The sequence below is a fragment of the Oncorhynchus mykiss genome, chromosome 13 (genome assembly GCF_013265735.2).
Source record: "Oncorhynchus mykiss isolate Arlee chromosome 13, USDA_OmykA_1.1, whole genome shotgun sequence".
Lineage (NCBI taxonomy): Eukaryota > Metazoa > Chordata > Actinopteri > Salmoniformes > Salmonidae > Oncorhynchus > Oncorhynchus mykiss.
In genome coordinates, this window is record NC_048577.1 from 51785304 (window position 1) to 51800297 (window position 14994).

The following is a 14994-nucleotide window of genomic DNA, read 5'->3' on the forward strand; positions in this document are numbered from 1 at the left end:
TTCTTCTTTAAGAGGCTCCTCTGTCCTCCACTCATTACCTGTATTAATGGCACCTGTTTGAACTTGTTATCAGTATAAAAGAAACCTGTCCACAACCTCAAACAGTCACACTCCAAACTCCACTATGGCCAAGACCAAAGAGCTGTCAAAGGACACCAGAAACAAAATTGTAGACCTGCACCAGGCTGGGAAGACTAAATCTGCAATAGGTAAGCAGCTTGGTTTGAAGAAATCAACTGTGGGAGCAATTATTCGGAAATGGAAGACATACAAGACCACTGATAATCTCCCTCGATCTGGGGCTCCACGCAAGATCTCACCCCGTGGGGTCAAAATGATCACAAGAACGGTGAGCAAAAATCCCAGAACCACACGGGGGGACCTAGTGAATGACCTGCAGAGAGCTGGGACCAAAGTAACAAAGCCTACCATCAGTAACACACTACGCCGCCAGGGACTCAAATCCTGTAGTGCCAGACGTGTCCCCCTGCTAAAGCCAGTACATGTCCAGGCCCGTCTGAAGTTTGCTAGAGAGCATTTGGATGATCCAGAAGAAGATTGGGAGAATGTCATATGGTCAGATGAAACAAAAATATAACTTTTTGGTAAAAACTCAACTCGTCATGTTTGGAGGACAACGAATGCTGAGTTGCATCCAAAGAACACCATACTGTGAAGCATGGGGGTGGAAACATCATGCTTTGGGGCTGTTTTTCTGCCAAGGGACCAGGACGACTGATCCGTGTAAAGGAACGAATGAACGAGGCCATGTTTCGTGAGATTTTGAGTGAAAACCTCCTTCCATCAGCAAGGGCATTGAATATGAAACGTGGCTGGGTCTTTCAGCATGACAATGATCCCAAACACACCACCCGGGCAACGAAGGAGTGGCTTCGTAAGAAGCATTTCAAGGTCCTGGAGTTGCCTAGCCAGTCTCCAGATCTCAACCCCATAGAAAATCTTTGGAGGGAGTTGAAAGTCCGTGTTGCCCAGCAACAGCCCCAAAACATCACTGCTCTAGAGGAGATCTGCATGGAAGAATGGGCCAAAATACCAGCAACAGTGTGTGAAAACCTTGTGAAGACTTACAGAAAACGTTTGACCTCTGTCATTGCCAACAAAGGGTATATAACAAAGTATTGAGATAAACTTTTGTTATTGACTAAATACTTATTTTCCACCATAATTTGCAAATAAATTCATTAAAAATCCTACAATGTGATTTTCTCGATTTTTTTTCTAATTTTGTCTGTCATAGTTGAAGTGTACCTATGATGAAAATTACAGGCCTCTCTCATCTTTTTAAGTGGGAGAACTTGCACAATTGGTGGCTGACTAAATAGTTTTTTGCCCCACTGTACCTATATTTCCCTATAGTAAACAATGGGAGGACCTCGGAGTTCCGTGAGTCATTTTTTGTTTATATTTTAACTACCAGCAACGGGGGCAGGCCTCATTGCCAACAATAGCAAAGCAGGCTTTGTGACATAGAACAATAAACGGGGAGTAGAACATTTGGAAAGCGAGTTGGAGCCACGGTGCTCAATAGAACTAATAGGAGCTGTCAGGGTGAAGAATGCCCTAAAATAAGGCCTGTTTTTTGTGATTATATCAAAACCACAGCAAGTAGCTGGGGAATATGGTAATATTATGAAACAGGGATCCACTGCGGATGCAATTAACTAGTTATCAGAAAAAAAACATTGTTAAAAATGTAATGTGTCCAGCCTATTAATGAGTTTGACGAGCCCGATGTGAAGGACATACTGTTTTCCCGGGAACAGGCCCAAATCTCCGTCCTTTGCGTGAAGAGAAGGTGGACAAAAAGGGGACGGTGGTCGGGCTGCCTTCTGAGAATTCGTAGGCGATCGAATAAACCTCCACTGCCTTCCGTTCTACTAGCTAACGTGCAATCATTGGAAAATAAAATCGATGACCTACGAGGAAGATTAAACTACCAACGGGACATTTAAAATTGTAATATCTTATGCTTTACGGAGTCGTGGCTGAACGACAACATAATTTAATTACAGCTGGCTGGTAAAACACTGTATCGGCAGGATAGAACAGCGGGCGTCTGGTAAGTCAATGGGTAGCGGGCTATGTATATTTGTAAACAGCTGGTGCACAATAAGTCAAGATGTGCACGTCTCTAGATTTTTCTTGCCTGAGGTAGTGTGGTCTACAGTTTATCATGAGATACTCTATCTACCTAGAGTTTTCATAGCTGTCTACATACCACCACAGACCGATGCTGGCACTAAGGCCACGCTCAATGAGCGGTATTACGCAATAAGCAAACAGGAAAACGCTCATCCAGAGGCGGCGCTCCTAGTGGCCGGGGACTTTAATGCAGGGAAACCTACATGTACTGTACATATTACCTCAACTCTCCGGTGCCCCCGCACATTGACTCTTTACTTATTTTACTGCTGCTCTTTATTTACTAATTACTTATATTTCTTATTTGGTTAGCCGCTTGTAATTAAGCATTTCACTGTAAGGTGTATTCTGCGCATGTGACTTATACAATTGGATTTGATATCCAACTTAATGTTGAAATTTGGTTTCGCAGGTGTTTGATCCAGCTTGATATAATAACAGTCTCCATCTCAGGTGAAAAGACCTGAAGACATTGTTAAATTGTCATGTAAAGCCTGTAAAACCTAAAATGACAAGCATCTACATGCACTGGATAAGGCAGAAACCATGCAAAGCCCTGGAGTGGACCGGGAGAATGAATAGCAATTCTCCAGTCTACTCAGATTCCCTGAAAGGCCATTCTACAGCACAAAAGCATAGTCATGACTTAAGTGTAAAACTAACAATGACTCGATAATCCTTGCTCTCTGGGAATGCTTTAATATTCGGAAGTTGTGGGCAGAGGTAGAACATTTCCAGTCAGAACTATTACAATGTAAAATTACTTTTAATCCGTCTGTCTGCATATTTCAAGACATGACATATGGGGTATAGTGAGATACAAAATTGGCTGGATGATTATTTTCTCATCACTCATTTTTTTAAAACATATACTAAAAACTTGGAAGTCAATCAAGCTGCCATCAATGACAAAATGGAAAAATCTATTGATTTATTATGTAAATATTGAAATTGCATGGGCGACTGAGAAACTGGCACAAATATTGGTACATTTTTTTAATACCAAGTGGCAACCAATAATGGAGGCACTAGGGATGGGGGTTTGAGCATGCGGATCTGGGCAGAAGAGATGCAGTCACTGTTTGTATGTTTTGGGAAGTTGTCATTCGCATGTAGGCCCTATATGTTTATTTACTTATTTTTTTGTGTGGAATGTATAAAAAGAGAATTAAAAAACCCAGCTCTTAAATTTACATGGATTTAGGAACATCATCGTTTTCTCTAAATATTGCAAATCTTAGCTTGAACTACAGAATAAAAGGTATATCGACTTTGATTGCAGGTTTATAATATGACTTTGGTTTACATCATAAAATATACAGTTGAAGTTTACATACACCTTTAACCAAATACATTTGAACTCAGTTTTCAACAAATTCCTGACATTTAATCCTAGTAAAAATACCCTGTCTATGGTCAGTTATAATCACCACTTTATTTTAAGAATGTGAAATGTCAGAATAATAGTAGAGACAATTATTTCTTTCAGCTTTTATTTCTTTCATCACATTCCCAGTGGGTCAGAAGTTTACATACACTCAATTAGTATTTGGTTGCATTGCCTTTAAATTGTTTAACTTGGGTCAAATGGTTCGGGTAGCCTTCCACAAGCTTCCCACAATAAGTTGGGTGAATTTTGGCCCATTCCTCCTGACAAAGCTGGTGTGACTGAGTCAGGTTTGTAGGCCTCCTTGCTCGCACACGCCTTTTCAGTTCTGCCCACACATTTTCTATGGGATTGTGGTCAGGGCTTTGTGATGGCCACTCCAATACCTTGACTTCGTTGTCCTTAACCATTTTGAAACAACTTTGGAAGTATGCTTGGGGTCATTGTCCATTTGGAAGAACCATTTGCAACCAAGCTTTAACTTCCTGACTGATGTCTTGAGATGTTGCTTCACCATATCCACGTACGTTACCTCCCTCGTGATGCCATATGTTTTGTGAAGTGCACCAGTCCCTCCTGCAGCAAAGCACCCCCACAACATGATGCTGCCACCCCCGTGCTTCACGGTTGGGATGGTGTTCTTCGGCTTGCAAGCTTCCCCCCTTTTCCTCCAAACATAACGATGGTCATTATGCCAAACAGTTCTATTTTTGTTTCATCAGACCAGAGGACTTTTTTCTAAAAAGTACGATCTTTGTCCCCATGTGCAGTTGCAAACCATTGTCTGGCTTTTTTATGGCAGTTTTGGAGCAGTGGCTTCTTCCTTGCTGAGTGGCCTTTCAGGTTATGTCGATATAGGACTCGTTTTACTGTGGATATAGATACTTTTGTACCTGTTTCCTCTAGAATCTTCACAATGTTGTTCTGGGATTGATTTGCACTTTTCGCACCAAAGTACGTTCATCTCTAGGAGACAGAATGCGTCTCTTCCTGAGCGGTATGATGGCTGCGCGGTCCCATGGTGTTTATACTTACATACTATTGTTTGTACAGATGAACGTGGTACCTTCAGGCATTTGGAAATTGCTCCCAAGGATGAACCAGACTTCTGGAGGTCTACAGTTTTTTTCTGAGGTCTTGGCTGATTTCTTTTGATTTTCCCTTGATGTCAAGCAGTGAGTTTGAAGGTAGGCCTTGAAATACATCCACAGGTACACCTCCAATTGACTCAAAGGATGTCAATTAGCCTATCAGAATTTTCCAAGCTGTTTAAATGCATAGTCAACTTAGTGTATATAAACTTCTGACACACTGGAATTGTGATACAGTGAAATAATCTGTCTGTAAACAGTTATTGGGAAAATTACTTGTGTCATGCACAAAGTAGATGTTCACAAACTATAGTTTGTCAGTTAAGACAAGACATTTGTGGAGTGGTTGAAAAACAAGTTTTAATGTAAACTTCTGACTTCAACTGTACTCAAAAATCTGAGTGGCACTGAATTTCAAGGCACATTATGGCATTTACACTTTGTATTAGTGCAGCGGGTCATTCCTCCAAACATCAAACTGCACCCTCTCTGGGAAGGCATGGAGGAAGGATCGAAGGTTGGACTCTTCTGCATCCTGAGTGGGTTCTACCCTGACAAGCTGAGTGTGGAGTGGCAAGTGGATGGCAGGGCTGTGACCACCTCTCCAGTCCAGCAAAAGCTGCAGAGTGTGGAAGGTGAGGAGAACACTTTCAGCCTGAGCAGCCAGCTGGAGCTGGACCAAAGCCAATGGACTCAAGGGTCAAAGGTCACATGTAAGGCCACCCTAAATGCATCACAAGGACCACCAGTCTCCAGGACCACCAGCATTTGCTCAGGTGGGTTTCAGTGATGGCACTGTGTATTGGGCCAGAGGATGGGTATAGAAAAGTGTACAATTGAAAGACATAGTAACAATCCATATATGCAGGTCTTGTGAATTCTCCATCTGTTTTCCTCTCAGCGTTTCCCTCGTCTACTCCATCCATCCACCTGGAGACCCCCAGATTCAGGACAGTGATGACACAGACTGAGGTAACAGCTACATGTGTGGTCCACTCTGCGTTTGACGCCAAAGTGACCTGGCTTCTGGATGGAAAAGATCCAACCAGCAGGACCCCAGTGAACCAGGCCTGCAGGACAACTCAGAGCATAAATAGTAACCTGACGATTCCTTCAAGCCAATGGAAAACCCTGAACACAATAACATGCAGAGCTGAACATCGCTGCTTCACCTCCACAGAGAAGACCAGCAAAGTTAAAGGTTAGAATGTATCTATTTTTTCATATACTCAGAGATACTGCAGCAGCCAAGCTGTCATTTATTTAAACAATTCTACCACATAAATGAAGGTGTATTGTCATTAAGCCAGATGAATATTCATTTATCCTGTTCAAATCAAATGTTATTAGTCACATGCGCTGAATACCACAGGTGTAGACCTTACAGTGAAATGCTTTCTTACGAGTCCCTAACCAACAGTGCAGTTTCAACAAATATGGATAAGAATAAGAGATAAAAGTAACAAGTAATTAAAGAGCAGCAGTAAAACATAACAATATATACAGGGGGGTGCCGGTACAGAGTCGATGTGCGGGGACACCGGTTAGTTGAGGTAGTATGTACATGTAGGTAGAGTTATTAAAGTGACTAAGCATAGATGACAAAAGGGTGGCAGTGGTGTGGAGAGGGGGGGGGGGGAAGGGGGGGTGGCAATGCAAATACTCTGGGTAGCCATTTGACGAGATGTTCAGGAGTCTTACAACTTAAGGGTAGAAGCTGCTTAGATGCCTCTTGGACCTAGACTTGGCGCTCCGGTACCAATTGCCGTGCAGAAGCAAAGAGAACAGTCTATGACTAGAGTGGCTGGAGTCTTTGACAATTTTTCTGGCCTTCCTCTGACACCGCCTGGTGTAGAGGTCATGGATGGCAGGAAGCTTGGCCCCAGTGATGTAGTGGGCCGTTCGCACTACCCTCTGTAGTGCCTTGCGGATGGAGGCCGAGCAGTTGCCATACCAGGCAGTGATGCAACCAGTCAGGATGCTCTCGATGGTGCAGCTGTTGAAACCTTTGAGGATCTGAGGAACCATGTTCAGTCTTCTGAGGGGGAATAGGTTTTGTCATGCACGCTTCACGACTGTCTTGCTGTGCTTTGACCATGTTAGTTTGTTGGTGATGTGAACACCAAGGAACTTGAAGCTCTCAACCTGCTCTACTGCAGCCCTGTCAATGGGAATGGGGGTGTGCTCGGTCCTCTTTTCCTATAGTCCACAATCATCTCCTTTGTCTTGATCATGTTGAGGTGGAGGTAGTTGTCCTGGCACCACAAAGCCATGTTTCTGACCTCCTCCCTATAGGCTGTCTCGTTGTTGTCAGTGATCAGGCCTACCACTGTTTTGTCATGGGCAAATTTAATGATGGTGTTGGAGTCTTGCCTGGCTGTGCAGTCATGAGTGAACAGGGAGTACAGGAGGGGGCAGAGCACACACCCCCGAGGGGCCCCTGTGTTGATGATCAGCGTGGCAGATGTGTTGTTACCTACCCGTACCACCTGGGGTAGGCCTGTCAGGAAGTCCAGGATCCAGTTGCAGAGGGAGGTGTTTAGTCCCAGAGTCCTAAGCTTAGTGATGAGCTTTGAGGGCACTATGGTGTTGAATGATGAGCTGTTGTCAATTAATAGCATTCTCACCTAGGTTTTCCTTTTGTCCAGGTGGGAAAGGGCAGTAATGGAGTACAATATTGACTGCATCATCTGTTGGGGGGGTATGCAAATTGTAGTGGGTCTAGGGTTTCTGTGATAATGGTGTTGATGTGAGCCATGACCAGCCTTTCAAAGCACTTCATGGCTACATACGTGAGTGTTAAGGCTCTTTAGTCATTTAGGCAGGTTACCTTAGTGTTCTTGGGCACAGGCACTATGGTGGTCTGCTTAAAACATGTTGGTATTACAGACTCGGACAGGGAGAGTTTGAAAATGTCTATGAAGACACGTGCTAGTTGGTCATCGCATGGTCGCAGTACACTACCTGTTGATCGTTTTTCTCTGTGTGTGTGTGTGTGTTCTCCAGGACCTGCAGTGAGCAGCACTCCCACAGTTCTGATCAGGAGGTCTCTCCCAGACTTACTGGATGGAGACAGTGCTGTGCTGGAGTGTGCCATCACACAACTCTCCTCCATTGACCTCTACGTCACCTTTCAGGCCAATGGGGTTGATTTCCCTGAGAAACAGTATGTTGATCTGCCTGCCTGCAAAGATCCCCATTCAATCACCAGACACTTCTTTGTCCCCAAATCACACTGGAAGACAGACAACACTTTCACCTGTAAAGTGAACCAAGGCTACTCCAACAGCTGGGTGTCTAACTCCACAGGAAAGCTTTTTGGTAGGTGAACAACTCTCATACTTACCTTATGATAGCATCAACATTTTTTTTATATAATTCTGCTTTCCAACGTGAAATTAGGTTTCCATTGTTGGTTGAAAATGGAAAAGTGTTTGTTTCCAGGTGAACCGTCCATGGAGCTCCTTCTAGTTCGCAGTGAGGAGACGTCAGGCTCAGGGTCCCAGAAACTCATGTGTTCTGGTTGGGGCTTTAACCCTCAAATCAAGTGGCTATCAGGGTCTGAGCAGAGGTTTGCAGCAGCCAATGAGATAAGGATGGGGGAAGACGGACGTGTGGTAGTAACCAGTCATATCATAGTAGCACAGCAGGAGTGGAATCAGGGGAAGGACTTCACCTGTGAGGTCATAGACCAGGATCTTCAGAAAACTGTCAGGAAGAGCACCAGTTTATGTACAGGTAGGTTGTAAACTTATAGATATCCATTGCCTGTTTCAATTTGAGCTTTTAAAAAGTCTTAAATCAGAACCTAATTATCTGTGAGTATAAACAACTATTAATGGATTTTATATCCACCCTCATCTGTTTTCTTCTCAGCTTTTCCCTCGTCTACTCCATCCATCCACCTGGAGACCCCCAGATTCAGGACAGTGATGACACAGACTGAGGTAACAGCTACATGTGTGGTCCACTCTGCGTATGATGCCAAAGTGACCTGGCTTCTGGATGGAAAAGACCCAACCAGCAGGACCCCAGTGAACCAGGCCAGAAGCACATCTGAGAGCATAAGCGGTAACCTTACTCTTTCCTCAAGCCAATGGAAAACCCTGAACACAATAGCATGCAGAGCTGAACATCGCTGCTTCAACTCCGCAGAGAAGACCAGCAAAGTTAAAGGTTAGAATGTATCTATTTTTTCATATACTCAGAGATACTGCAGCAGCCAAGCTGTCATTTATTTCAACAATTCTACCACATAAATGAAGGTGTATTGTCATTAAGCCAGATGAATATTCATTTATCCTGTTCAAATCAAATGTTATTAGTCACATGCGCTGAATACAACAGGTGTAGTAGACCTTACAGTGAAATGCTTTCTTACGAGTCCCTAACCAACAGTGCAGTTTCAACAAATATGGATAAGAATAAGAGATAAAAGTAACAAGTAATTAAAGAGCAGCAGTAAAACATAACAATATATACAGGGGGGTGCCGGTACAGAGTCGATGTGCGGGGACACCGGTTAGTTGAGGTAGTATGTGCATGTAGGTAGAGTTATTAAAGTGACTAAGCATAGATGACAAAAGGGTGGAAGTGGTGTGGAGAGGGGGCGGGGGGGGGGCAATGCAAATACTCTGGGTAGCCATTTGACTAGATATTCAGGAGTCTTACAACTTAGGGGTAGAAGCTGTTTAGATGCCTCTTGGACCTAGACCTGGCTCTCCGGTACCGCTTGCCGTGCAGAAGCAAAGAGAACAGTCTATGACTAGGGTGGCTGGAGTCTTTGACCATTTTTCTGGCCTTCCTCTGACACCGCCTGGTATAGAGGTCATGGATGGCAGGAAGCATGGCCCCAGTGATGTAGTGGGCCGTTCGCACTACCCTCTGTAGTGCCTTGCGGATGGAGGCCGAGCAGTTGCCATACCAGGCAGTGATGCAACCAGCCAGGATGCTCTCGATGGTGCAGCTGTAGAAACCTTTGAGGATCTGAGGAACCATGCCAAATGTTTTCAGTCTTCTGAGGGGGAATAGGTTTTGTCATGCCCGCTTCACGACTGTCTTGGTGTGCTTTGACCATGTTAGTTTGTTGGTGATGTGAACACCAAGGAACTTGAAGCTCTCAACCTGCTCTACTGCAGCCCTGTCAATGGGAATGGGGGTGTGCTCGGTCCTCTTTTCCTATAGTCCACAATCATCTCCTTTGTCTTGATCATGTTGAGGTGGAGGTAGTTGTCCTGGCACCACAAAGCCATGTTTCTGACCTCCTCCCTATAGGCTGTCTCGTTGTTGTCAGTGATCAGGCCTACCACTGTTTTGTCATGGGCAAATTTAATGATGGTGTTGGAGTCTTGCCTGGCTGTGCAGTCATGAGTGAACAGGGAGTACAGGAGGGGGCAGAGCACGCACCCCCGAGTGGCCCCTGTGTTGATGATCAGCGTGGCAGATGTGTTGTTACCTACCCGTACCACCTGGGGTAGGCCTGTCAGGAAGTCCAGGATCCAGTTGCAGAGGGAGGTGTTTAGTCCCAGAGTCCTAAGCTTAGTGATGAGCTTTGAGGGCACTATGGTGTTGAATGATGAGCTGTTGTCAATTAATAGCATTCTCACCTAGGTTTTCCTTTTGTCCAGGTTGGAAAGGGCAGTAATGGAGTACAATATTGACTGCATCATCTGTTGGGGGGGTATGCAAATTGTAGTGGGTCTAGGGTTTCTGTGATAATGGTGTTGATGTGAGCCATGACCAGCCTTTCAAAGCACTTCATGGCTACATATGTGAGTGTTAAGGCTCTTTAGTCATTTAGGCAGGTTACCTTAGTGTTCTTGGGCACAGGCACTATGGTGGTCTGCTTAAAACATGTTGGTATTACAGACTCGGACAGGGAGAGTTTGAAAATGTCTATGAAGACACGTGCTAGTTGGTCATCGCATGGTCGCAGTACACTACCTGTTGATCGTTTTTCTCTGTGTGTGTGTGTTCTCCAGGACCTGCAGTGAGCAGCACTCCCACAGTTCTGATCAGGAGGTCTCTCCCAGACTTACTGGATGGAGACAGTGCTGTGCTGGAGTGTGCCATCACACAACTCTCCTCCATTGACCTCTACGTCACCTTTCAGGCCAATGGGGTTGATTTCCCTGAGAAACAGTATGTTGATCTGCCTGCCTGCAAAGATCCCCATTCAATCACCAGACACTTCTTTGTCCCCAAATCACACTGGAAGACAGACAACACTTTCACCTGTAAAGTGAACCAAGGCTACTCCAACAGCTGGGTGTCTAACTCCACAGGAAAGCTTTTTGGTAGGTGAACAACTCTCATACTTACCTTATGATAGCATCAACATTTTTTTTATATAATTCTGCTTTCCAACGTGAAATTAGGTTTCCATTGTTGGTTGAAAATGGAAAAGTGTTTGTTTCCAGGTGAACCGTCCATGGAGCTCCTTCTAGTTCGCAGTGAGGAGACGTCAGGCTCAGGGTCCCAGAAACTCATGTGTTCTGGTTGGGGCTTTAACCCTCAAATCAAGTGGCTATCAGGGTCTGAGCAGAGGTTTGCAGCAGCCAATGAGATAAGGATGGGGGAAGACGGACGTGTGGTAGTAACCAGTCATATCATAGTAGCACAGCAGGAGTGGAATCAGGGGAAGGACTTCACCTGTGAGGTCATAGACCAGGATCTTCAGAAAACTGTCAGGAAGAGCACCAGTTTATGTACAGGTAGGTTGTAAACTTATAGATATCCATTGCCTGTTTCAATTTGAGCTTTTAAAAAGTCTTAAATCAGAACCTAATTATCTGTGAGTATAAACAACTATTAATGGATTTTATATCCACCCTCATCTGTTTTCTTCTCAGCTTTTCCCTCGTCTACTCCATCCATCCACCTGGAGACCCCCAGATTCAGGACAGTGATGACACAGACTGAGGTAACAGCTACATGTGTGGTCCACTCTGCGTATGATGCCAAAGTGACCTGGCTTCTGGATGGAAAAGACCCAACCAGCAGGACCCCAGTGAACCAGGCCAGAAGCACATCTGAGAGCATAAGCGGTAACCTTACTCTTTCCTCAAGCCAATGGAAAACCCTGAACACAATAACATGCAGAGCTGAACATCGCTGCTTCAACTCCGCAGAGAAGACCAGCAAAGTTAAAGGTTAGAATGTATCTATTTTTTCATATACTCAGAGATACTGCAGCAGCCAAGCTGTCATTTATTTCAACAATTCTACCACATAAATGAAGGTGTATTGTCATTAAGCCAGATGAATATTCATTTATCCTGTTCAAATCAAATGTTATTAGTCACATGCGCTGAATACAACAGGTGTAGTAGACCTTACAGTGAAATGCTTTCTTACGAGTCCCTAACCAACAGTGCAGTTTCAACAAATATGGATAAGAATAAGAGATAAAAGTAACAAGTAATTAAAGAGCAGCAGTAAAACATAACAATATATACAGGGGGGTGCCGGTACAGAGTCGATGTGCGGGGACACCGGTTAGTTGAGGTAGTATGTGCATGTAGGTAGAGTTATTAAAGTGACTAAGCATAGATGACAAAAGGGTGGAAGTGGTGTGGAGAGGGGGCGGGGGGGGGGCAATGCAAATACTCTGGGTAGCCATTTGACTAGATATTCAGGAGTCTTACAACTTAGGGGTAGAAGCTGTTTAGATGCCTCTTGGACCTAGACCTGGCTCTCCGGTACCGCTTGCCGTGCAGAAGCAAAGAGAACAGTCTATGACTAGGGTGGCTGGAGTCTTTGACCATTTTTCTGGCCTTCCTCTGACACCGCCTGGTATAGAGGTCATGGATGGCAGGAAGCATGGCCCCAGTGATGTAGTGGGCCGTTCGCACTACCCTCTGTAGTGCCTTGCGGATGGAGGCCGAGCAGTTGCCATACCAGGCAGTGATGCAACCAGCCAGGATGCTCTCGATGGTGCAGCTGTAGAAACCTTTGAGGATCTGAGGAACCATGCCAAATGTTTTCAGTCTTCTGAGGGGGAATAGGTTTTGTCATGCCCGCTTCACGACTGTCTTGGTGTGCTTTGACCATGTTAGTTTGTTGGTGATGTGAACACCAAGGAACTTGAAGCTCTCAACCTGCTCTACTGCAGCCCTGTCAATGGGAATGGGGGTGTGCTCGGTCCTCTTTTCCTATAGTCCACAATCATCTCCTTTGTCTTGATCATGTTGAGGTGGAGGTAGTTGTCCTGGCACCACAAAGCCATGTTTCTGACCTCCTCCCTATAGGCTGTCTCGTTGTTGTCAGTGATCAGGCCTACCACTGTTTTGTCATGGGCAAATTTAATGATGGTGTTGGAGTCTTGCCTGGCTGTGCAGTCATGAGTGAACAGGGAGTACAGGAGGGGGCAGAGCACGCACCCCCGAGTGGCCCCTGTGTTGATGATCAGCGTGGCAGATGTGTTGTTACCTACCCGTACCACCTGGGGTAGGCCTGTCAGGAAGTCCAGGATCCAGTTGCAGAGGGAGGTGTTTAGTCCCAGAGTCCTAAGCTTAGTGATGAGCTTTGAGGGCACTATGGTGTTGAATGATGAGCTGTTGTCAATTAATAGCATTCTCACCTAGGTTTTCCTTTTGTCCAGGTTGGAAAGGGCAGTAATGGAGTACAATATTGACTGCATCATCTGTTGGGGGGGTATGCAAATTGTAGTGGGTCTAGGGTTTCTGTGATAATGGTGTTGATGTGAGCCATGACCAGCCTTTCAAAGCACTTCATGGCTACATATGTGAGTGTTAAGGCTCTTTAGTCATTTAGGCAGGTTACCTTAGTGTTCTTGGGCACAGGCACTATGGTGGTCTGCTTAAAACATGTTGGTATTACAGACTCGGACAGGGAGAGTTTGAAAATGTCTATGAAGACACGTGCTAGTTGGTCATCGCATGGTCGCAGTACACTACCTGTTGATCGTTTTTCTCTGTGTGTGTGTGTTCTCCAGGACCTGCAGTGAGCAGCACTCCCACAGTTCTGATCAGGAGGTCTCTCCCAGACTTACTGGATGGAGACAGTGCTGTGCTGGAGTGTGCCATCACACAACTCTCCTCCATTGACCTCTACGTCACCTTTCAGGCCAATGGGGTTGATTTCCCTGAGAAACAGTATGTTGATCTGCCTGCCTGCAAAGATCCCCATTCAATCACCAGACACTTCTTTGTCCCCAAATCACACTGGAAGACAGACAACACTTTCACCTGTAAAGTGAACCAAGGCTACTCCAACAGCTGGGTGTCTAACTCCACAGGAAAGCTTTTTGGTAGGTGAACAACTCTCATACTTACCTTATGATAGCATCAACATTTTTTTTATATAATTCTGCTTTCCAACGTGAAATTAGGTTTCCATTGTTGGTTGAAAATGGAAAAGTGTTTGTTTCCAGGTGAACCGTCCATGGAGCTCCTTCTAGTTCGCAGTGAGGAGACGTCAGGCTCAGGGTCCCAGAAACTCATGTGTTCTGGTTGGGGCTTTAACCCTCAAATCAAGTGGCTATCAGGGTCTGAGCAGAGGTTTGCAGCAGCCAATGAGATAAGGATGGGGGAAGACGGACGTGTGGTAGTAACCAGTCATATCATAGTAGCACAGCAGGAGTGGAATCAGGGGAAGGACTTCACCTGTGAGGTCATAGACCAGGATCTTCAGAAAACTGTCAGGAAGAGCACCAGTTTATGTACAGGTAGGTTGTAAACTTATAGATATCCATTGCCTGTTTCAATTTGAGCTTTTAAAAAGTCTTAAATCAGAACCTAATTATCTGTGAGTATAAACAACTATTAATGGATTTTATATCCACCCTCATCTGTTTTCTTCTCAGCTTTTCCCTCGTTTACTCCATCCATCCACCTGGAGACCCCCAGATTCAGGACAGTGATGACACAGACTGAGGTAACAGCTACATGTGTGGTCCACTCTGCGTATGATGCCAAAGTGACCTGGCTTCTGGATGGAAAAGACCCAACCAGCAGGACCCCAGTGAACCAGGCCAGAAGCACATCTGAGAGCATAAGCGGCAACCTTACTCTTTCCTCAAGCCAATGGAAAACCCTGAACACAATAACATGCAGAGCTGAACATCGCTGCTTCAACTCCGCAGAGAAGACCAGCAAAGTTAAAGGTTAGAATGTATCTATTTTTTCATATACTCAGAGATACTGCAGCAGCCAAGCTGTCATTTATTTCAACAATTCTACCACATAAATGAAGGTGTATTGTCATTAAGCCAGATGAATATTCATTTATCCTGTTCAAATCAAATGTTATTAGTCACATGCGCTGAATACAACAGGTGTAGTAGACCTTACAGTGAAATGCTTTCTTACGAGTCCCTAACCAACAGTGCAG

At 44.8% G+C, this 14994-nt stretch overlaps 1 protein-coding gene across 2 annotated transcripts in view; it reads left to right on the top strand.

Annotated features, from left to right (window-relative positions):
* The window catches only part of LOC118938318, a 40070-nt gene that overhangs the window by 1416 nt on the left and 23660 nt on the right, over positions 1-14994 (top strand). For both annotated transcript variants that reach the window (XR_005035589.1, XM_036941448.1), the window contains exons 2-12: positions 5091-5417; positions 5543-5842; positions 7648-7962; positions 8086-8379; positions 8518-8817; positions 10623-10937; positions 11061-11354; positions 11493-11792; positions 13598-13912; positions 14036-14329; positions 14468-14767. Coding sequence is in view for 1 of the 2 variants with exons in the window: in XM_036941448.1 (XP_036797343.1) it covers positions 5091-5417; positions 5543-5842; positions 7648-7962; positions 8086-8379; positions 8518-8817; positions 10623-10937; positions 11061-11354; positions 11493-11792; positions 13598-13912; positions 14036-14329; positions 14468-14767 (3354 nt within the window). In the remaining variant the exon portion in view is untranslated. The remainder of the gene's footprint in view (positions 1-5090; positions 5418-5542; positions 5843-7647; positions 7963-8085; positions 8380-8517; positions 8818-10622; positions 10938-11060; positions 11355-11492; positions 11793-13597; positions 13913-14035; positions 14330-14467; positions 14768-14994) is intronic.